This window comes from Alosa alosa, chromosome 3, assembly GCF_017589495.1.
Source record: "Alosa alosa isolate M-15738 ecotype Scorff River chromosome 3, AALO_Geno_1.1, whole genome shotgun sequence".
Classification (NCBI taxonomy): domain Eukaryota; kingdom Metazoa; phylum Chordata; class Actinopteri; order Clupeiformes; family Clupeidae; genus Alosa; species Alosa alosa.
Genome location: NC_063191.1, coordinates 10928580 through 10952015, shown reverse-complemented (window position 1 = coordinate 10952015; position 23436 = coordinate 10928580). Strand labels below are relative to the sequence as shown.

The window sequence follows — 23436 nt, the reverse complement described above, 5'->3', positions numbered from 1 at the left end:
GGCTTTGCTTGAGAGGACTAGCCTGGAAATCCAGAGTTCTCGAAGAGCAAAATGACACTCTGGCAATGAGCAATGATACACGTTACTTTTACCCCAACATTCCGGGGAAACAGCTAAACTGATGAAGACAGCGCTGCAACGTTGGAGGACCGTACACATTGGTCGTAGTGTTATCCGATTGCGTCGAAATCCGAAATCATTCAGAGTAAACGTGGTCTAGTGTTATCCAATTGCGTGCAGTGAGATTTTTAAATGCATGCTTGTTGCCGCCCCTCGAGTTTGGGCCATTACATTGTTCTTGGCCAGACCCTTAATCTTTCTAGATTATCAGGGTCTGGATTTTCCAGGCTATGAGAGGACCTGGATGAAGACAAATGGCATGCTTGACTAGGTTCAGGTCCGTCTAATCAGTTTTACCAACTGCTCTGGTGACTAGTCTGGAAAGGAATGTTTGTGTGTGTGTGTGTGGTGCATGTGTGCATCCTTGCATGCATGTGAATGTAAGTTTGAAAAAAAAAACAAGACTGACAACATACACACCCCAGTTTGTGTACACAGAGCTAAAATTAAATCCACGCCTAAATTCTAGCTCAGCCTAGCAAAGAAGGAATGCACAACCTCAAGACGGAAGAACAGGGAAGTACACTACACACGCGTACGTGCGCAGGTGCGCACACACACACACACACACACACACACACACACACACACACACACACACACACACCACACACACCACACACACTCACCACAGCACCTCCTCACCACATACATACACACACACCACATTCCCCCATACACACATACAGTCATATGTATACATACACATACCAACCCACATATTCATATATGCTTGTACATTATACCCACATAAGTGCCTGCAGGCTTGCAGATATAACCTTACACAATGGAGCCAGCTCAGTAGTCACGCATATGCAGTACAAATGGCAAATGTCTGAAGACACACACACACACACACACACACACTCACTTATTCACAAACATGAACACACATTTACCACCCGTGGAGGACAATGTGTGCCTGATTGGTTGGAAACAAAGGACAAAGGCTAGGGCTCGGGGCCCAGGGACGCCACATAGAAAGTAGCCCAGGCCTGCAGACAAGGTTGCAGGACGTTAGCAGCCATGCCTTGATCACAGAGCGCACAACATCATCAACAACAACAACAAAACAACAAATGAGTTCGGCTTTTAATCAGTCATTTTATAGGTGGGTCTGTTTGGGAAGTCACCGCAAACAGGAACAACGGAGCCTGCTGTGGGTCAGGTGTCAGAGAGGGGAACACATGGCGGGAGGGGGGGGCAAGGCATTGGAGTGAGTGAGGTGAGTGAGTGAGTCATGGGGTAGTAGAGTGGATGAGAGAGAGTGTGAGTGAGTGTTCAGCTCTTCAGAGGATGAGATTGATGGACATGGTTGGAGTGGACAAGGGGAGGGGCTGGTTATGGACTTCTGGTGGTGTGGGCCGGAGAGTGGGGGAGGAAGAGTGAGAGTGGGGGGAGGAAGAGTGAGAGTGGGGGGAGGAAGAGAGAGTGGGGGGAGGGTGGGTATGGAAAGGTCTGAGCAGAGAAATGCAGAGGTCACCAGGAGGCAGGGCAGGCAGTTAAACTGGGTGTGTGTGTGTGTGTGTGATATTAAGCTGCATGTGTGCCAGTGGGAGTGCCCATGTGAAGGTTGCTGCTGAGTCTCTGTGAGGAAATGCACACACACACACACACACACACAGTGAGTGTGTCACAAGCACAAAGAGGGCCTGCAGAAAGGCTGTGTTTCTACGGCTTAATAACAGTAATCAACATAAGAATGAATGCATCCGCTGGTGCTGTGCATTCACCCATTCAATCTGTTATTCAGTCAGAGACAAACACACAGCTGGGATAACTCACACTCACTCTCACACTCACACTCTGTTCCATTCCACAGTCCTAGATAAATCATTACTTAGACTTAAAGCAAAATATATCTAGATAGTGAGTCACATGTGAGTGTTTGTGGGGGGTTGTTATCGACTGTTGAGAGGATTTAGTATGTCCGGAAGTCCTCCTATGACATTTCTGTCAGCATTTTCTCTCTCTCTCTCTCTCTCTCTCTCTCGCAGATCAGATTCTCTCTGAAGATCCATTGGAAAGCAATGGATAGTAGACTCTAACACCACGTGCCCCCCCCCCCCCCCCCACCCCACCCCACACACACACACACACACACACACTCCCAGCCCATCTCCATCTCATCAGCTGATATGCAGCCTCAGGAGATGCTGGAGATATAGGCTTACTGCTTTCACACACAAATCCTGCCATTGCCCCAGTTGAAGACCTCGAATTGATCGGTTAGGTTCCATAACGATAGACCCCTGCACTGTCCTTCATTCTCTGCCTCCACGTCAGTAGAGTACCTTAGACCTTTTGATTGACTACATGAGTCTGGAAATCAAGAGATATGGTGGTGGTGCTCCTGTCGCCCCTATGCTCATCATCATTCTCTGTGACCTTTGAACTCTGCAGGGGGAGGTGCTGTACCGCGTGCGCTGGAAGAACTACACCTCGGACGAAGACACCTGGGAGCCCGAGGCCCACCTGGAGGACTGCAGAGAGGTGCTGCTGGCCTACAAGAAGGCCCTGGCCGAGAACAAGCCCAAGAAGGATGCCAGCGTGGTGAGTGACCTTTGACCTGGCAGCACTGGGACAGCAGTGATGGGACTCTTGACCTGTCGCTGAACTAATATTTGGATTCCACACTTGCCAGATTTGTGTGCGTGGATAGGTCTTGTTTGTGGTCGTTTTCAGGACACAAATTAGATTTGGAATTACTGTTATTTGGATGAAGGCTTTGGAAGGTGTGGAAAATGCTATAAATAAGTTTCCAGACTGTGAAAAAGCCTGACATAAAATGCTGTCTGAAACAAAAGGTGTGATCAAACCACTGTAATACAGGCCACATTTTAAAAATAATGGCTATTTGGGGAAAAATATATTTAATTATGAAATTATCTTGTTGAGGCCAGGAAAAGTGTTGATATTCAGAAAGCCTTTTTCTTTTGGGGAGGAAGAGTATTCATGCAGGTTTTGACCTTTTTAAAAATAAAGACAAATACTGAAGGATTTGGAGTAGGAAAGAACACATCTGGAAAATCATTTGATAAAGTCTGGAGTCTGCCCTGCACGGCTTCAACCACAGTCTCAGGACCTGTGTCTGATGCTAATGTTAAATCACTGCAAGGGACATCGTCCGCATGAAGGGAACTGTCAAAAGCAAACAAATGAAAACAAAAACAAAAAAATCTTTTCTTATCTGATCTTAGAACCAGATAGAAGGAACAGCAGAAATAGTAGCCGTGAAAAGCAGGAAATGACCTATTGAAGTCTGAATCTAAGCAGGAACTGACCTATTGAAGTCTGAATCTAAGTCTCTTGCCTGACCCAGTGGTTAACTTAACACGGCACATTCTGCATGAGCAAATTTATGAATGAATGAATGAAAGGACGAATGAATGAACAGTAGTTTCCATCCCAACCTGAAGACCCCCCTTGAGTCCACCGTCGATGCTGACGTTCTTACGTTTATACTACCTCAGACCCCTTGCAGTGATGATAGCTCAAGGTCCCTCTCTGAGCCACCCCCCCAAAGCCAGGTAATACACATCTAATGACTTTTTGCCTTCTCTGGGAGGGGATTCTCACACGCCCCCCCAGTAGTATGATGGTGTCATGATAGTCGATATAGTGTTATACCAATTTAATAGTACTGTGTTTGTTTTGTAGTTGTATGTGGAATTTTCATTTATTTAAACAATCGTGATGTGCTAGTGTTTGAGAATGTTTTGTGTTGCATCGAAATGTTGTCTCTGTGTTTGACTCCAGAATATCTGTGTTGTAGTAGGCTGCTAGTGGTGTGATGACTGTGGTGATTCATTTAGTTCCTGTTTACAGCCAGGCTACATCAGGGGGGTATTCCAAGTACGCGCTTTAGTGGCAAACCTGGGTAAGTGGTAAACCTCCTATAACAAGGACCCTATGGCATTGTTTTGTTAGGAGAATGAAGCCATATAGCTCTTAGGTTTACCACTTACTCTGAGTTAACTTGCCCAGGTTTGTCACTAAACCACGTACTTGGAACAGCCCCCAGGCATGGTGTTCCGTTCACAGAGCATAACATTGTTTTGATTGTATCAGATCTGGGGTAGCCAGTTCCATTGATTATAGTGGAACCCAATTATTGCAGCCAAGGGAAAGCTTTAGTTATGTGCTTGGTGTAGCCTGTCTATTAGTACAATAAAATAACAAACTATTGATGCCATCTACTTTATGTTAAATGCAATACTTGGGAAATGGTTATGATTGTGTGTGGGTATTGTTCTTCTGTTTTCACCACCCTTTTTTGGATACCAGGTTTTGCTCAGTCATGTTGATGCTGCCTTTGCCAGTGTTTTGCTCTCTGCTCTGACATTAATCCTTTGTTTTTGGGTTTTTTTGTCCGTTGTTCTGTTCTCCTCTTCCCAAAGCTGCCAATGAAAAGCGACATCTTCAACGCCGACTCGGAGAGCAGCGACACCGAGCGGCCCGTCACCGCACCCGTGAAAAAGAAGAAAAAGAAGAAGAAGCAGCAGTCGGAGCCCGAAGACGACGAGCTCCTGGTGAAGGAGAAGAAGAAGAAGAAGAAGAAGAAATGGAAGGAGGACAAGCCCCTGCCAGCGCCGGAGACGGACAAGGAGGAAGAGGAGGAGGAGGAGGAGGATGACGAGGCGGCCCGCGAGGCTCCTCCTCCTCCTCCACCACAGCCACCGCAGCAGTCCCGCAAGGACCACAAGGCCGCCGAGAGCAAGCGCAGGCTGCCGGAGTCGGACGACTCGGACGCCCCCGTCGCCCCTAAGAAGCACAAGAAGGAGGGCAAGTTCAAAGATGGCGGCGGGAAGCAGCAGAAGAAGAAGGAGAGTGCGGAGGAAGGGAGGAAGATGAAGAGGAAGAAGGCCAAGAAGGGGCTGGAGTCGTCCGACGAGGACGAGGGCACCAACAGCGAGGTGGCCGCCGAGACGCAGTCGCTCGGCAACGAGGACACGGCGGAGAGCCACAGCGACACGCCGGCGAGGGCCAAGCCGTCGGAGAAGGAGCGGGAGCGGACGCAGCAGAAGGCAGAGGGCAAGAAGAAGAGCAAAAGCGACCTGAAGCTGCAGGGCCTGAAGGAGCTCATGCAGGACAAGAAGCCCAAGAAGCCCGAGGGGTCAGGGTCCGGGTCCAGTTCTGGGGCCGCCACGCTCAGGGACAGCAGCCTGAGCAAGCTCAAGAGCCTGACCAGTGGCGGCGGCGGCGGCAAGAGCCACAAGCCGTCCCGGGGCAGCAACGAGGGCGACGCCGCGGAGGCCAAGCCACGGGGAAAAGGACAGGAGTCGGCCTCGCAGCGAGCGCCCTCTTCATCCTCCTCTTCCTCGTCGTCCTCGGGCCGCGGCAAAGAGGACGAGGCCAGGGAGGGCGCGGCGGTGGCGGGTGGCGCCGCCTCCAACCTGTTTGAAGAATTCCTGCTCAACTGCGAGGCCAAGGACCGGGCACCGCGACGACACGGACAACACACGGGCACCGCTGGCACCGCTGGCACAGAGAAGGTAGGGCACTGTCCTGAGGCACCCAGAGGCCATCAGGGCTTAAAGTTCTCAGGCACTGTGCCGTTTACCATGTGCAAATAGATAAAGTGTAACGACTTCACACATTTCTGATAACTTCTGGCACAGATATGTTCTTTGCTTTTAAAACCCTGAAGTCTTCTACCTGTGGCCCTAAGAGCACTTGGTGGAAGTCAGTGTTGTCTCCTGATCTAAAACTAAATAAGATGTGCTCAGATCATCAAGAGTCCTTGAGCAGAAAAGAACCTGTTCATTGTTCATTTCCTCAGCTAATAATGCTGGAGTCCACATGCAGGAAGCACATCTACTTCGTTTGGCATGTCATCTCTTGTTAGTCAGGTTAGGGAACTCTCTCTCTTTCTCTTTCTCTCTCTCTCTCCCTCTCCCTCTCCCTCTCCCTCTGTCTCTCTCACTATCCTTCTTTTCTGCTGCCTCAGCAGTGTTCAGCTCTATCTCTAAGACCAAGTCTGTTCTTGTTGCCATGGCAGAATGCGGCCAAATCGGACAAGAAGACGAGGCCCATGAAGGAGTCCCCAGCACGACGGCCAGACGCTGACAAGGCGGACAAATCCAAAGATGGTGAGGCAGCACAGCAAGCACGCCAAGCCGTCTGTCTGTCTGTGTGTGCACTATCGTCCGTCTGTCTGTCTGTCTGTGCACGTCTGTCTGTCAGGCTTGTGTGTGCCTGTTTTTCTCTGAGTGTGTGTCTGTCTGTCTGTCTGTCTCTGAGTGTGTGTCAGTGTGTGTCTGTCTGTGTGCCTGTCTTTTTCTCTCTCTCTCTCTCTTTGTGTGTGTGTGTGTGTGTGTGTTTCTTTCTCTGCGTATGTCTGTCAACACAGAGCTCATCTAAATGCATGGCATTTCTCAAGCCAGCGCTATAAAGCATCTGGAATATGGATGGAATGTTTAATGAATGTCTTCTATTGTTGCCTGACCTTTTAATAGAATTCCTATTTCCTCTCCTTCTCCATAGACACTAAATATGACCCATTACACACAATCACTACCCAGAAACCCTTGTTATTATGTTACAATGTAATTGTAGTGTGAGTCCCAGGGTTCTTCTTTGATTATCTCTGATTATCTTCCCTCTTTCTCTCTCTCTCTCTCTGTGTCTCTCTTACACTCTCTCTTTCTCTGTGTCTCATTCTCTCTCTCTCTCTCTCTCAGTCTTTCTTTTCTTTTTCTCTGCACGTCCTTCCTCGTTCTCTCTTTCGATCCTGCTGTTGGTGACCTACTTTTTTTTTTAGTTTTTCAAATCTCTGCTCTAATGGGTGTAATCGGTCATCCTTGTTTGTGGCCTCTGCGACTCAACTGCCTCTGGTCGTCCATCTACAGCGTCGCGCTCCGGACAGAGCCCCGCGACCCCGGAGTCGGACGGCGAGGAGAGGAGGGAGGAACCTCCTGCGAGGTCAAAGGTCGAGGAGCGCAAGGAGCGTACGACGGCAGAGGAGGAGGAGAGGCGGCGGAAGGAGCGTCTGGAGGACCGTCGAACGGCGGCAGCGGAGACGCCAACGTCCAGCGACTTCGGGGACGAGGCCAGCAAGTGGAGGGAGCGGCGGAGGAAGAGGCAGGACAGCGAAACGCGCCTCGGCGACGACAATCAAGACACACACGACCCCTCAGAGAGGCCTGACAAAACGCCTGGTACAACACTTGTTCTGTTTGTTTTTGTTTGTTTGTTGTCGTGGTTACTCAGGATGAATGCAGAAAGACCCTCCGTTTGATGTTAGTCTGTTGTTGCATATGTGTTTGCTTAGGTTAGAGAGTGGAAAATGGTGTGTTGATTGTTTGTAAATGATACTGCTTCCCATAGAAGTCTTATTAAATGTTAACAATCTTTTAAAATGGCAAAAAAGCTTATTGAGGCCATCTCGGGTCAGAACATGCGGGTGCCCCCCCCATCTCGGGTCAGAGCAGGCGAGATAAATTAAGACCCATAAAAGCCCAGTAGTGGTGGGTGATTGGGCACAGGGTCTCTGCTGTTCTCGGTTTGTCTCTTACTGTGCCGTTCTTGTTCCCAATTAGTAGTTTACCGATAAATATTAGCTGTGTTCAAAAATACCTGCTGCAAATACTCGATGTTTGGTGATGGTGGAATGTGTGTGTGTGTGATGGTGTAGATCGGGGCCAGGCTTCACTGAACCTCGGGGTGGATATTAAGCTGGACTGGATGACACTGGATGACTTTCAGAAACACTTGAACGGGGAGGATGAGATTCTCTCCGCAGAGCCACTAACTCCCAGTGAGTGCAAAGCCTTTGTGTGCGTGTGTGCGCACACACACACACACACACACACACACACACTTTGCATTTCACAAATTCTCGCTTTGCACATACTCGTATGCAGACACACTCATCACTTTCACTTTCTCTCTCTCTGTCTTTTTATCTTCGCATCTTCTCACATACACTCACACTCTCACACTTTCTCTTTCTGCCAGGCTCTCTCAAACACAGGGCTTAAGGTTTTCAGCCATGGGCTGGACCGTTTAAGATTTGAAAATAGGCAATATGCCTGCCAGCCTATGACATCTTCAAAAATTGTCTGACTTCAGGCACAGGCATTTTCTTTGCTTTAAGCTCTGCAAACACCCACCCACCAACACACAGACCCACCCGCACAGAGTGCTCAAAATTTAGTACTAAAACATATGCAGCATGGATGGAATTGTTTTTCTTTTTCTGGGCACCTGCTTTTGGTTCCCATCCTGAAGCCTGCTGTTCCTCAGATGTCTGAGTCGGACCACACAAGCTTCAGACCGCTGTGTGGAACAACATGCAACGTCTCATTTTCTCTTGACATCTTTTCTCCTTTCTGTTTTACTTTCTACTCTCTCTCACACACACACACACACACACACACACACACACACACACACACACACACACACATCATCTTTTCGAGGTCATTGTGACATTCATATTCCTCCTCTTCTGTGCCTGTTTGTGTTTGTGTTTTGTGTTTGTGTTTTGTGTTTGTGTTTGTGTGACTCAGCTGAGCTGCGGGAGGCAGTGAAGAGTGGAGATTACCTGGCTGTGAAACTTGCAATTGCTTCCAACGTGGACTACAATCTGGATCAGGAGGTGGGCGCTTCACCTGTCACTTATTTCATGGAGGGATTGTAGCCTTTGTATAAAAATGACCCAAAAAGTCGTCCCCCAAAAGAAAACTTCGGAACATTCCAGTGTAAGCGGAAAACGTCCAAATGACATTCCTCTCGTAAGCATTCCTCAGTTTTAAGTGCAGGAGTGCAGTCGTGGGAGGAATTCCAGGCCGAGTCTAGAGGAGGGGGGTGGTGTATAATTTGCGTGTACCCTGATGTAATGGTGGGGCTGGGAGTCTTGTCATGTGGTGTGGTGGTCAGGGAGTGGGAGTGCGAGGGGTTTTTTATGGCGCTGACTCTGCTGCCTCCTGCAGGACTCCAGCGGTATGTCCCTGATGATGCTGGCCGCCGCAGGGGGACACGATGACATCCTGCGGCTGCTCATCAAGAAGGGCGTGAAGGTGAACGGCCGGCAGAAGAACGGCTCCACCGCGCTCATGCACGCTCGCCGAGAAGGTAGGAACACACACACACACACACACACACACACACACACACACACACACACACACACACACACACACACACACACAAACACTCACACACCCCAAAACAAAGCGGTTTCTCACTGCTAAATAGAAGTTGTTGAACTGACGAGGTCTTTCAGGAGAGTAATAAAACAAAGTGATAAAAGAGTAATAAAGTAATAAAAGTTCACAAGCGGAGCATCCTTAGAGGGGACAGAATTGAGTTGAAGACACACCTTCACTTGTGTGTGTGTGTGTGTGTGTGTGTCCAACATTGGGCTGAGGGTAATAGCCAGGTGGAGACGGGCTCAAATAAATGGGTAATAAATCCTGAAGAAATATTGGATAGAGGCTAGACAAAGAGCTCTGTATTTTATTTCCTCTCTGCCACACTTCTAAACACATTACTCTCAGCCAGATGTAGTGCAGTTACACATGCTGATAGAAACACCGTTGTCATGGAGTTGACTGGAGGAGTGAATGCAGGTGGTAGGCATTACTCCCTGGTGGGAATGGTGGTTCAGATGAAAGTTTAATGATAAAATTGGAGTTAACATTGTGTTTAGTTTAGTCTTTGCCACTGTATCACAGTGAGCCCCGTCACCCAGGAAGGTCCAGTCTTTGCTACTATGGCCCGGCCATGTCCGCTCATGGACAGAGCTCGTCCTTCTCCACCCACATCCTCCATGGACTTACCCTGAATTTTACCCAGAGTCCCTCACCACTCTTCTGCTCTTGTTTTTCTCCTTCCTGTCCGCGTGCAGAACTTCCTCACCACCGTGGCTATTCTGCTGGAAGCCGGTTGCTATGTCAACACACAGCAGCTGGGAGGAGAGACGGCGCTGATGAAGGTGAGGGCAAAAGGGAACGGGTTGTGTGAAATGGGACTAAACTTCCTCATTCCCTTGAGGATCAGTAAATTATTTATCTGTTTGTCTATCTCCACCCCATCCCCCCTCCTCTCTCTCTCTCTGTCTGTCTTTTGCTATCCAAAATTAGCCTTCTTCCTCTTTCACTCTCTTTCTCTCTCCCTCTCTCTCGCTCTCTGTCCATCTCTTGGTCTCTCGTTTGTTGTTGACAGTCACATTCTACACTCTTAGGAGTACTATTAATAGTATGTGGAAAGTCTGATGCAGACGATGCTAAAATGACCACGTCTGTCTGTCTGCCTTGAGAGTAGAGGTAGTGCGTGCCATAGATAATCAACAGTGATGAATGAATCTCCTCAATGACTACTGTTGATGCAAGACACTGCAGTATTAGATGCATTGCTTATAAAAGAAGCCCTCTCTTCCTTGTTCTCTCTGGACAGGCGTGCAAGCGAGGCAATGCGGACGTGGTGCGCCTCCTGCTGGAGTATGGTGCAGACTGCAACATCCTGTCCAAGCACAAGAACACGGCCATGCACTTTGCCAAGATCAGCAACAACCTGGTGGTGTACGACCTAATCAAAGACCACATCCACACGTGAGTATGGAGCTTGCACAGGGAAATGATTCTGGGTTCTCAGTCATGGAAATCTTAGCTGGAAAACATCATGTTATTCACTGTGTCATTGCGATACAGTGCTTACATTGTTAGTTTTCACCATGGTCTGATTACGCTGAATACACTTGAATGTGATGGACCATACCCATTGAATATTAAGGACCATACAGACAGAGTTTGGAAATTATTAAATGTCTAGACTGATTTTGATTTTAAGTTTGTAATAAACAGAGTAAATTGGGGGACTGTATACTATTAAGTGTTTATGTGTGGTCTCATTTATTCCCTTTCTCTTTCCAACACACACACACACACACACACACACACACACACACACACACACACACACACACACACAGGTTATCGACTGTAGCAGAGGAGACAATCCGAGCGTACTTTGAGACGCGATTGGCCTTGCTGGAGCCAGTGTTTCCCTTGGCCTGCCACAGACTGTGTGAGGGGCCAGACTTCTCTCTGGACTTCAACTACAAACCCCCCACACACAACCCTGGAGAAGGTACACACATACACAACACACACACACACACACACACCAACCCTGGAGAGAGTAAACATACACACACACACGTTTGTCTGCGCTGTTAGATTCAATTTTCTCAACCAAGGAGGTTTTATTATGAGGCAAATTCACAGTGACGCGGTCAATTAGTTCTGTCGCTGAGTTCATTTTTAAATTTAAATAATAGACATCAAGTTGATGCCTGTGCCTCACATAATTTTCACCTACTGTGTTTTGTGTTAAGATTGTGAGAGTTAATTTAAATCACACTGACAGACACATGCGCACACACACACACACACCATCCATGCCTTTCACGCATTTCCTGTTCTGTGATCTGGGTTTGCCGTAGGATCAGGTATCCTTCTCTTTATCTTCCACGCCAACTTCCTGAGCGAGGTCACAGCCAGGCTGTGTGGCCCCTGTAGCGTCCATGCCGTCGTCCTCAACGACAAGTTCCAGCTGCCCATCTTCCTGGTAGGTCTCAGCTTCTGGTGATGTCACATCCTGCTTTGTTGTACTCAATTGATGAATGTTGATCTGGTCAGATGTTTAGTTGTTTGCTTGTGCGTTTCGTTTTTGAGACACTGTTCTGCTTGCTGCTTGCACCTTGACCAAGTGAAGAATTTTCACTGACGTCCTGGAAAAATTGACGATGCATAGACGCATTGTAGACACATAGCTCCATTGGTCAGTTATGTAGGTCAGATGTTTCGTAGCTCTCTTGAATTCCCCTGACCTTCATCACATGTACCACCAGGTAGACTGAGTTTGTATTTGATGTCCTTTATGTTATCTAAACAAGATGCCTAAGTGTTTTGTAGTCATCCTATTACGCACGTGTTTGACCTTATCATAGGCACTGATTTAGATGCATACTACTACGTGTTTGACTAAACTGCAAATGTCCTTGACGATATTTGGTGGCTGTGAACAAGGCGAATACGAGTAGGATGACTGGAACGAGCACTCTTGCTCTTGTTACTCTAACAACAGTAACTACTCACAGACCTGTTAAACCTCAGTGGTTTCAAAAGCCCACTTACCCACTTGAGCCTTGGGCTTATTTCAGGTCACAGTCACATCTCTGTCCGCTGACATAATACAGAAATGTGAGCAATGGGGTTGGGATGAGTAATGAGGTTGATGGGTGGTTAACATGTGTTGTGTCTGCTGCCCCCTACAGGACAGTCACTTCATCTACTCTTTCAGTCCGGTTCTGGGATCCAACAAACTGTTTATCAGACTCGCCGAGGCCCCAACCGCAAAGGCAAGTCCTGGGTGGGGGGCTCATTGACTGATTTAGATTTTTGCTTTGTTTGGTTTTATTTATGGATATAGAACACAATGAAGATTCAAGACAAGAGAAACATGCAAGTGTCTTATTATTAATATTATTGTTATTATTATTATTATTATACAGTACACAATATAACATGCATTAAATCCCTCTGGTATGGGAGATGGATGTGCTAAATGCAAAATCAGAGAGCATCTGGGTGTGTAACATCTATATATAGATAAATAAATATATACCAGGTGTATATCCACTGGGACTCCTGCACTCAACTCGTTCAACAGGGTAGTACCAGGCTGCATTTAGATGCAAGAACATCCGACTGGAAAGGTCATTGAGTACAAAAACGAAGATCGGTCAAAGACGTCTCAATCAATTGCTGAGACATTTTGTGTGTGTGTGTGTGTGAGAGAGAGAGAGAGAGAGAGAGTCAGTCAGATCAGAGCCTCATCTGGGCCAGATCTTTTCCACAGCTGGTTTACTCCTAAATAGTCCAAGGACTTGACTGGATATAGGAATGTCCTCCTTGCCTGGAAAGGTCATTGAGTGAAGACACCGAGGCAGCTTTAAGATGTCTCAATCAATTATAGAGAGCGGTTTTGCATTTGTAGTCATGGATACCTATGACATGGGTAACTTGATACTCTTGTGCATTCTATTCCTAGACGCTGTAGCTATGTTATGCTATTGTTACTGTTTGCACTCCAGGAGGTAGCATGAAGACCACTTCTCTGAATATTTATAGTTCCGTCAATCTAATTAAGGCGGCATCAGAGGTTGTGCAATAAAATGCCAACTGCAACAAACATTTTAGAACTGATGTCAATGTCACTTTTAGATGGTTTGTAAATAAACATAATCTCTGTCCAAAACTAAAACTCTTTCAGTAGCTAAAATATGTTGTCATGTTTAATGTCACTGACTTTTTTTGTTTGTCATCTTTCTGACTGTAGTCACATGACTGAAATTACACTTACTGCTATTGCTGATGCTATTTTAAGGAAAGATACATTAATGGCGGACCTTAAATAAATTCTAAATGAAGATGCCTTTGTCTTTCTACAGGTCAAGCTCCTCATCTGTGCATACAGAGTTCAGCTGCAATGACCTGATCAGTGAACATCCTTCAGATCAACAGTCCAGAAGACCTGAATGAAATGCTCCGTTAGACAGACAGACAGACAGACAGACACACACACACACACTCAAATATCACACAGATGCAGACAAAGATACTTGTGTGCACACACACACACGCGCGCGCACCACTGCAGACACAAGAACTCATGTGTGCGAACAAAGATCACTCACAAAGGAGTGCAGTGGTGTCAGCTCACCAAGGACTTCTCAGTTGGTTTCCATTCAATTCAGGAGACCTGGAACTTAGTGGTCCAAAAGGGCGTAGCCCAGCCTTCCCGTGAAGAGCATGTCACGTCTTTCTTTTGTTTAGATAGTTTGTTTGTTTTCGGTGAGCAGCAGAGTGTAACGTGTGTGAGAGCACCGTCCCATGTACGACACACACGTTCAAAGTGTTGCGGACACTCCTCTATACCCCCCCACCCCCCGCCCCAACAGGCCAATACACCCCTCACCACAGCCACAGGAAAAGTGTGTGTGTGTGTGTGTGTGTGTGTGTGTGAGAAAAGGAGAGTGAGAGCCTGTTTTAAGTTTTATACCTGAAGGTCATTTGTAAATCTTGTTTGTTTGTATATTTTCTTTTCCTTAATAGAATAATTTATCTGCAGATTTAATTTAGTATCCAGCTTTTTTGATCTCTTCCCATTTTATTCTGCGACCTGCCGTGTGTGTGTGTGTGTGTGTGTGTGTGTGTGTGTGTGTGTGTGTGTGAGAATGAGAATGTCTAGCTGATATGTGTCCTTGTGTGTTAAAAGTGTGCCTCTGCGCATTTGTGTGTTTTCCGTACACACACACACCAGTGGAGGCGACTATCACAGTAGAAGAAAGCTCTTGACCTGACTGATTCGGGGAGGGAGCACAGGGCTCTGGACTCGACTTGGTTTCGGTGTAAACAAATCATCAGAGCTTCTGTCATGTTTTTATGTGTGTTTGTATGTCCACTTTTTTTTTTTTCTTTTTCAGTTTTCTTTCCTTTAAAGCCTTCCTTCCCAGGTACATGCATCAGGGCTGTAGGTGTATTACTTATGACTGCTAATGTACTGAGAGCTCCACTAGTCAGCAGGTAGACACTGTAGTGTGTGTGTGTGTGTGTGGGGGCAGACAGACTCTGTCACCTTAAGGGCTACGACGTGCCTGCCTTGGGAAGCAGCATAGCGCGTTTCTTTTGTTTTGGGGGTTAATCGAGTGAGGAGCAATCATCTGTTGTCACTTGTCACTGTTGCAGCTTTGTGGGAGAACAATAAACTGTTCGTGTTCTCCTTTCTGCTACTGGGGAACGTCCAGGAAGTGATGCGCAGACATCTACAGCAGGACCTGTCTGATATTCTGTACATGTTGGGAACCAGACGTGGAGAGATTTGTTTTGTTTTGTCCCATAGTGTTTTTCTCCATTATGTCTGCCAATAAACCTGGTGGCGTGTCAACACTGAACATGGCTTTTTTAAAAAAAAATATATATATATATAGCTGCTAAAAGTTCATTTTTACCGTTCTGAGGCCAATTGCTGCCTTTTCCCCCCTACCCTCATGTAAATGGTGTCAATGACTGCATCGTTAAGTTATTTGTATGTCCTAGTCAAACAAAACAAATCAAACAGTTCCAAAATGGATTTTGGTAATAGTTTCTGTAACATCATAACATGACTTTTTAAAAAGAGGATTGCATTGCTTGTTTTGTGGAAAATGGCACTTTTTTCCAATAAGTCTTTTGTTTTAGTCTTTTCCCACCATGGTTTGTCCCCAAATATGTGGCCTCAACTTAAGGTTGTGTGTGAGTCTCTATGGAAAGCTTGAGGAAGAGAGTGGCTGATTGTCTGTGTGTGTGTGTGTGTGTTTTTGTTTCCTCCTCCTCTGCCTCCTGTGCAGTCTGACACACCCTAAATCAGGGGCTCACGTTGTCTCTGGAAAACAATATATATTAAAAAAGAAAAATAAACTGTACATATGTTTCCATAACTATAAATAACCTCTGCTTTTTGATTGATTTGTGACTGTTAAGCAGATGTTTATTTAAGATGTTTAAGGTTTTTAGCTGGTTTAGTATGTTCCTTACTCAAAAATAGCCATTATATTGACAGTTTCGAAACGGCTTCACATGTATATTTCCTGACATTAAAAATGTCACTGACTTTAAAAGAACTTTTTTTTTTAATCCTTCTCGTTTGAACAGTTTTACCCCAATGTCATCCTAGATAAATCGGAACATAATCGGGACTGTTTTCTAGGCATACTGAGGTTTTCCCTTGCCAAATCACTTTTACATCCATGTCGTGTATATATACTGTCTTGTAGCTCACATTTTCATTCAAGTTATATATAGGGATTTCCACTCCTCAGAGATACTCTTTCATACAAGCTACCAATGCTTGTGACTCATTCTATACCAAAGCTAATGCAGAATACAGTGCAGCAAGTGACACATTCATGCTGTTGTAGGGTGCTCATTGGCATTACCCATATATCTACATACTGTACGGAGAGAAAGAAAAATGATTGTGTGTAAGAAAAGACTTGCTGTTGACATCACACAGTCTCTGAATGGTCCTTTATTGGGATTACCACTGCTCTGGGCAAACAAGACAAATTATCTTGTGTTTAAAAAACACACACACACACACACATACATTCACTGAACTTGGCCATGTAATATGCTTCGTCATACACTAAGGGTTCATTTTAAGAGTCTGAAAGCACCGGTTGTTAAACGGGACTGAGACGTTTTTTACCAAGACAGTTCTAGTAGTGCTGTGTGACGTATCCATGCAGTCTCAGTACGGAACAGATTTCTACTGATAAAGAGGAGAAGTGCACGTTATTAACATTGTGCTAGAGAGCGTGCTGTTAGCCTCCTGTAGAGACCCACCTCACTAACCAGAACACAAAGGCAGCCATTCACTTGCTGCGATACTTGTACACACAGTAAATTAGTGGACACAGTGACTGTGTTAGGGAATTAACATACCTATAAGGCTAGTTATTGCATGTTAGGGAACAGACACTGTTTTCTTGAAATACACATGGACTGTACCTTTGATGTCATGAATACTGGTTTTAGGCATGGCATGTTTTATAAGCTAAATGCAAAACGGTCCAGGGGCCCCTGCAGTACCTTCACATACCCATGGGGGCGCATGGACCCTCCCAACATAACAATAAAATGGCCCTGTTTTGTCTGAGAGAGAGAAGTAGATGAGGAGTGCTTTTAACTATAGAAAAGTCAGTCGACACATTTTTATTAGAAGCCCATGTTTGAATCAGATTGCTAAGGCTAAGACTGACTTAAACTGGATCTGCATCATACCTCTAACCCATTTTAATTGTTATGAAAGACAGTGATGTGAAACTCATTTGGCAGATTTGCCTTCAAAGTAAGATGCAGACAGAAGAACTGTGCACCATGACATCAACTGGGCTACATATGAGGATTTGAAAGGTTGTTTGCTCTGGGCTAATTGTAGTCGTTAGGAGCACCAGAAGCTCAATGAGTGTCTGAGCAAAATTTAGAAACAGCCACTGCTTATCACTGAATTATCTAAAAAATCGTGTTTGGCCTGCTTGTTATAAAGGGTGGAATAGCCTACAGGGTAAATGTTGGTCTAATTAGCCTACACAGTCCACTACTAAGCGAGACTGCCATTATCGGTTCGATAGAACTACTACATAAATGGATTGGTACATTTTTAAGTAGAGAAATGTTCTTTGATTGTCTGATGACTCCGTTTTTGTTGTCCCATCTTCTGATGCTTGAACTTCCCCTTTTGCAATACCACGGAGTCACCACTGGGTAGGGCTGGTCGAACCACTGCATCATGCAAGGACAGCGCCCCTGGAGACTGATCTGGAGTCGGCTCTGTTTGCATTGATGTTAAACGCCGAAGTGTGAGCCTTCTGAAATAAACTGCTCCACGATCAGTGTGCAGACTTCAGGCTGCAGCTCTCTTCATGGACCCAGTCAAATTCTTATGAGATCAGATCAGCCTAGACTTCGCAGCTAATCAGACATATTTACGGGGTGTCTTTTTCGGTAAGTTTCTTTTGGTGAAGTGATGTGATTGATGAATTTACACGCTGAAATAGACTACAGACCCTATGATTAAGCCAACCCACAACCGCACCTGACTCGCCATGTTTTTAGGACCTGATGTCCATGAACTGATGAACCATACCAGCGCCGCCTATACCTTCTGATTCCCGCTCCCTGAGCAATATCTCACGTTCAACTTTATTTTACACCTAGGTAATCTCACTCATTCTGATTTTATTTAAGTAACATGAATTACGCATGCATGCAGGTGGGCTATATTGACATTCATTTTGGTTGCATAACAACGTAATAAATTAACGAGCTGTTGCTGTTTAGATGATCAGATTCCATGTGGACAAGTGTAAGCAAAAAGACTAAGATATATGATCTGATTTAGAAGGCAAGAAATTGGGTGGAACCTAAAGTTTCCTTAGATTAGCCAACACCTCTGTAACAGATTTCTGGGCTTAAAGTGACAGATTGTAACAACACATATCTTTACTGGATAGTCTTGTAGCCTAGACATGCTAGAATGTGCAAATAGCCCAACTAAAATGTGTCCAGTTGCATATAGCAAACTGATCAGATCTGATCAATGCTATCTCAACATGCGGTCAAAGCATGCTTTAGGGTAACACTGACCTCATAGCTAGCTTGTTCAATACACTTGGGTGAATTGGTCACATTTCTCAATAGTAGTCATTTTTGAATATGTTAGCGAACAACTGTACATTGCACACTGAAGTTATGTTATTTAATTGTTGACCAAAACGTACTTGATTGAGCGTTGTGCGCGTGCGCCACGAAAAAAGACGAGAAGGATCTCGTTGGCAGTGTCCTCCCACGCGCCAGGAACGTCTGTACGTTTTCGCGCATGCGTTCTAGGATTTATGTCAAGGCACAAAAGTGGCGCTATATCGTTTCAAGCTCGACTCCGGTAAGAATTTCAGAGACGTATTATTGCGATTTTATGGTTAATTGGTCAAAGTTTGAGCAACTATTCACAGTACATTGTTGGTGTTCAGGAAATATCATGTGACTCCTCCTTTGTCGACAAGACTCATTTAGTGACGAATTAGCAGTCAATTTTACCCCGCTTGAGATTTTCTCCCCCTCTGCCGTGGCAGGGTGCTGTTGCCTATGCTTTCACGTATTGTTTCGTTCGCTCTCTAATGGCGGACGTGAGGCAGTGCTACTTGCGTACCGGAGGGGGCAAATTACTGACCGGGTCGAAAACGTTCATTGAGACGTCCTTCACTACGTTTTGACTGATTGGAATTGTTATGATGTGCAGAGTTTATTGAAGGTGTGTGCTGTGTTTTAGTCTTATTTAACTATTTTTTAACAGCGCAGTTTATACACTGCTATGATCTAGCGCCCCTTCGGGTAACCACGTGTATTTTTCTTTGATTGCCCGGGGTTGTCGCTCTGGGGTAACTTTCCAATTAAACAGTGCTGTGCCTTCTTTACGTCTCGAACTTGTACGTAGTGTGGTTGTTGTGGGGTACTTTTTATTCGGCATGTAGAGTTATAATTTGATGTGCCAAATGATTAGGTAATACGTTGTGCTAGAAGTATGTTTTCAGTGTCACAGTGAGAGTTGATTGGGTAACGTTAATGCTAGACTGTAGCTAGCTACAAAGACTAGTTACGCGAGTATCAGTTCAGTGTGCATTGTAGAGAGGGGCTACTTTTTGGGGGCTGTCTAATACACATGCCGATATTGGTGTTGAATAATTTGCGATTATTTTCCTGTTATAACAATGGCGCAGTCTAGCAAGCTCTCCTCCCTCCAGTTCGCCGCTAATCCAATGGCTGCATGCGCGAGGAGGCCAGGGGTGGGAACGGAACACTCTTTGCTGAAACGCGCTTCATGGTTAGCTGGTTCTATGAACTGATCACCCTCCTGCTCTTGAACTGTTCAGAGACGTCAGAGTCGACGAGCACGATGTTCTGTTTCCTACGTTAATATTATATTAAAAGTTTCTGAACTATCGACTTTGAGTTTGTAATGAGCTGAAATGAAAGCTCGAAGACCGAGGTGCGTCGGTATCTGATCGCTTTGACAGTGAAGGCGATGGTCCACCAGATAGAACAAGGGTTCTAGCTACCACTGTGTTTGATGAGTCAAGGGCACGGCCTGGAAAGGCCCTACTTTGAGCCGGAGGCGAAGGCTCTCTTGTAATATTAAAAACGGCACCGGTAGGCGATGAAAGATGACGCTGTTGGACCAGAGAGTTGATCTGTTAGAACCTAACCAGCGACCGCATCTGGATGTTTTGAAAATTGACTCGATTGTGCAACATAGACTATTTATACAGAACATAGAGCGACAGCTACAAAAGAAATATTTACTTTAATGTGGTAACTTTGCCATTATAAACACGCTGGGCCAAAATAAAAAAAAAACCTTAGTCAGTCACTGGCGTTATATCAGAGCCAGGGTGACTTGTCCATCGCAGGGCGCATGTGCCTCTCCGTTTCGTTCTAAAGCGGTGGTGAGTAATCCAAAATCTTAACACTTTTTAAATGCATTTGCTGTGAACTGATTCAGATCACGTGATGGATAGAACGCTGCATTTTATCTTGCCTGTCTGTGTTTGGGGGGGGGTCTTGGTATCTTGGTATCTTTCAAATCGGCAGATGCATGTGGTTGGGTTGCCGTTTATGGTAGATGCAATACGTTTGCGCCTCCGAGGTGCTGTGCGTCAAGGTAGCGCTTTTGGTGCGGTTTTTAGGTCTTGCAGTTCATAATCCAGGTTCTTAACCGGAGATGGGAACACAGTGACGAGACTTCACAGCGCTGCATTGCAGCCTTGAAGCCAGCAGAGGAGTTCAACCTCCCTTGCATGTTTGGCTCAGATGAGGTGTTTTCGACTCGGCCTGGTTTTCGTCAGTGTGTGTGCGTGGAGCTGAAATGTGTCTTGATGGCTGTACATCTGGTGGGGTTGGTGCCTCGGCTTTGACTCCTTAGTGGGTTTAAATCCGTCACTTCATGGCAACGTGTGAATCCTAAGTGGCCCTACAACCACTGAATAATTTCAGTCACATTGTCCCACCCAAGGCTTTGCATACCCCCCCCCCCCCATGCTGCCCCAGCAGTCATTAGTCTCAGTCTCAATGATTTATCTCTATTGGACGCCATCCCCTTGCCATGGTGAGCCATGCACTTATTGCACGGTAAAGCATATGCATGGACCGTGGTGTCTCAGTGTGTGTGCGTGGTGCATAAAACAGTGACCAGACCCTGATGGCTTGTGCCTCTCTGCCACTTAACTGCCTATATGGGCTCCGACTGTGGGCTTGTGCCACTTAACAGCCTATATGGGCTCCGACTGTGACGCGTAATTGAAACATTATCTAAAGATAAATAACTAAATAAATATTCAATATGAGCAGGAACAGACATGTCAGAATGATCAGTTTTTCATAAGATCGGAAGGCTAGAAAGGTACATGGATATCAGGTGGTGTTTTGGCCCTCTCCAGAGTCTTCATTTTGCCTCCGGAGGAGTTGAATTACCCTAGGAGGCCATATGGGGGCAGATGTGCTGGGGTAGTGCAGTAGCTTTGGAAGCAATGAGTGCTCATGCTGAACCAGATAATATAACGCAGTGAAGGTAGTGATCCATATGATGATGTTCAGGTTGGCCTGGCCATGTGTCAGTCATTTAAATTAGATATTCAGTGTCATATGGATCTTTCGTTTAGACGGTTTGGCTACTAAATTCAGGCATGAGTGACAAACATTTGGATATGTCCTGTAAAATCACATTCATATTGCCAGTGGTTTGATGAAGTGATCATGGCAGGGATTCATTGTCAGGTTAAGTATGTGATGTTTACACTTTGGTGTGTGTGTCTGTCTGTGCCTGCGCGTGTGTGTGTGTGCGCGTGTGTGCAGCGTTGCAGTATCCCCCAGTGCTTGGATGTGTTGCATGTTTCAGCAGGTGCCAAACAGTAGAGACCTCTTATTTTGGCCTCTTGGTTTGTGTACAGTGAAATTTGTGCATTTGTATGGACATCGTTTGATAAGAGTAGCAAAATAATGTCACTGTCACTTATGCTGAAGGTTCAAGCAAGTCCAACCTCCCGACAAGGATATTTTGTCATCAAATTTCTGATGCAGCACATAGCAGACCTCCGTGATTACAGTATGGTGATCACTGTCTTTCTGATATCAACAAAGGAGCAGGCTTGATATAGGATAGTTTGTTTTATTGGCTGGAGTCCTGGACCCAGCACTGTTATATTCGTGTTCTCCTTAACATGGTTGGTAAAGCCTTAAGAGATATGGGATGGTGCTCATCATGGTGTAGTAGTTAGCTTAATTTCAGGACTGAATCGATTGCATGTGAAAGGCGACATTGTTTCTCAGAGACTCTGCATTGGGGCTTAAGCCAAGATGGCTCCCGTGGCTAGGGAAACTGTGACCTTGTTTCCTCCCGGTTTCTGTGGAGCTGCATGGCAGCTTGGTCACTCGCAAAATATTTGTTTATTTATTTGGTCTGATAGTTCCATAATTTTATATGTGGTTGTTTTTTTGTTTCTCAGTGTCTGATTGTTGTTTCATAGCTGAATGTTGAAGCATCAGATAGGCTAGTGTTGCTACCGTCTGCATCTGTGGTTGTCTTAGCAGCCCAGTACACCAGGAAGGATTGAGGATTCCTGGTCTGAGCTCTGAATTGAGGTGTGTGTGTGTGTGTGTGTGTGTGTGTGTGTGACTCCTCAAACCCAACAGATCCAACCTGATGTCTACCTCCAGTCATGCAATCCCTCCAGTGGTGTCATCACTACGGCAACCATGGAGCTGCATCAGTATTAGAGCAGCAATCTTAGAGAGCGAGAGAAAATTGGCTGAATAGGGACTACAGTGAGGAGTGGAGGTAGTAGAGAAGACAAAGGGAGAAAAGAGGGAAGAGAGACTGTTGAGACCCCCCCACACACACACACACACACCCTTCCTCTGGAGTCAATGTTGTTACAGCCAGGAGGATTGCTTTAGGTTCAGGTAAAAAAGGACATCCCTGTTTTTGATCGCTTTCCTTCATTAAACCCATCAGGCATTTCAGCTAAGCTAGGTATGTCTTCTGCACTTGCGGACGCATGTCTGGTCTCAGTCACAAGTCTAGTGATGTAGAAAGAGATTGTTTGACCACTGCAAGGTTTTGTGTTTTTTGTGTGTTTAGGGTCATGGGGTCATTGCTTTGTTAAAGGGGTCAACAGCAATGGCCAAGATGGCGTTCACCAGCATATGACTGAACACCTGTTTATAAAAGAAAAGCATTTTCAGAGAGAGCATAATTTGGATCTATCGTTGTGGCCAGTAAATCATATCGTTTCAACAAGAGAACAAAAGTAAAACATGGCAACCACTTGTTTTGTTGGATAATTTATTGCTAATCTTTTTGGTGACCACCTGGTAAGCTTCTTGGCTCTGAGTACAGCATTTCTCTGCAATAATGAAAATCTGAATGAATCAGCAAGTAAATGTTTTAACCATTTGAGTTCCATGCTCACCAAAGAAGGTTCTCTTAATTCATTAACAATATTATCCTCCTCCTCCTGTCTTTGCTCAGTGTTTTTCTTTTGTTCAACACACAACCTATTCAGCATCATACCACTGAATTTAGAGCCTGCTTCTTTTTGGTTTGGGCAAGCAGGTGTTGGTCAGGTGCCCTTAGGACAATGGGTGTGTGTGTGTGAGCCGAGACAGCTGCCGCTGGTGGAGGACGGCCCCTCGTCGGGTCAGCAGGGACCCT

The 23436-nt window shown here is 45.6% G+C and overlaps 1 protein-coding gene across 1 annotated transcript in view; it reads left to right on the top strand.

The window, feature by feature from the left end:
• Positions 1–14145, top strand: part of mphosph8 (M-phase phosphoprotein 8) — a 19329-nt gene extending 5184 nt beyond the window's left edge. The window contains 14 exon segments of the mRNA XM_048238337.1: positions 2524–2673; positions 4521–5615; positions 6122–6212; positions 6972–7280; positions 7757–7879; positions 8634–8722; positions 9057–9188; positions 9190–9198; positions 9974–10060; positions 10522–10676; positions 11057–11214; positions 11570–11694; positions 12404–12487; positions 13580–14145. Coding sequence (XP_048094294.1) covers positions 2524–2673; positions 4521–5615; positions 6122–6212; positions 6972–7280; positions 7757–7879; positions 8634–8722; positions 9057–9188; positions 9190–9198; positions 9974–10060; positions 10522–10676; positions 11057–11214; positions 11570–11694; positions 12404–12487; positions 13580–13621 — 2649 coding nt within the window. The 3' untranslated portion in view covers positions 13622–14145.
• Positions 14146–23436: the final 9291 nt, after the last annotated feature.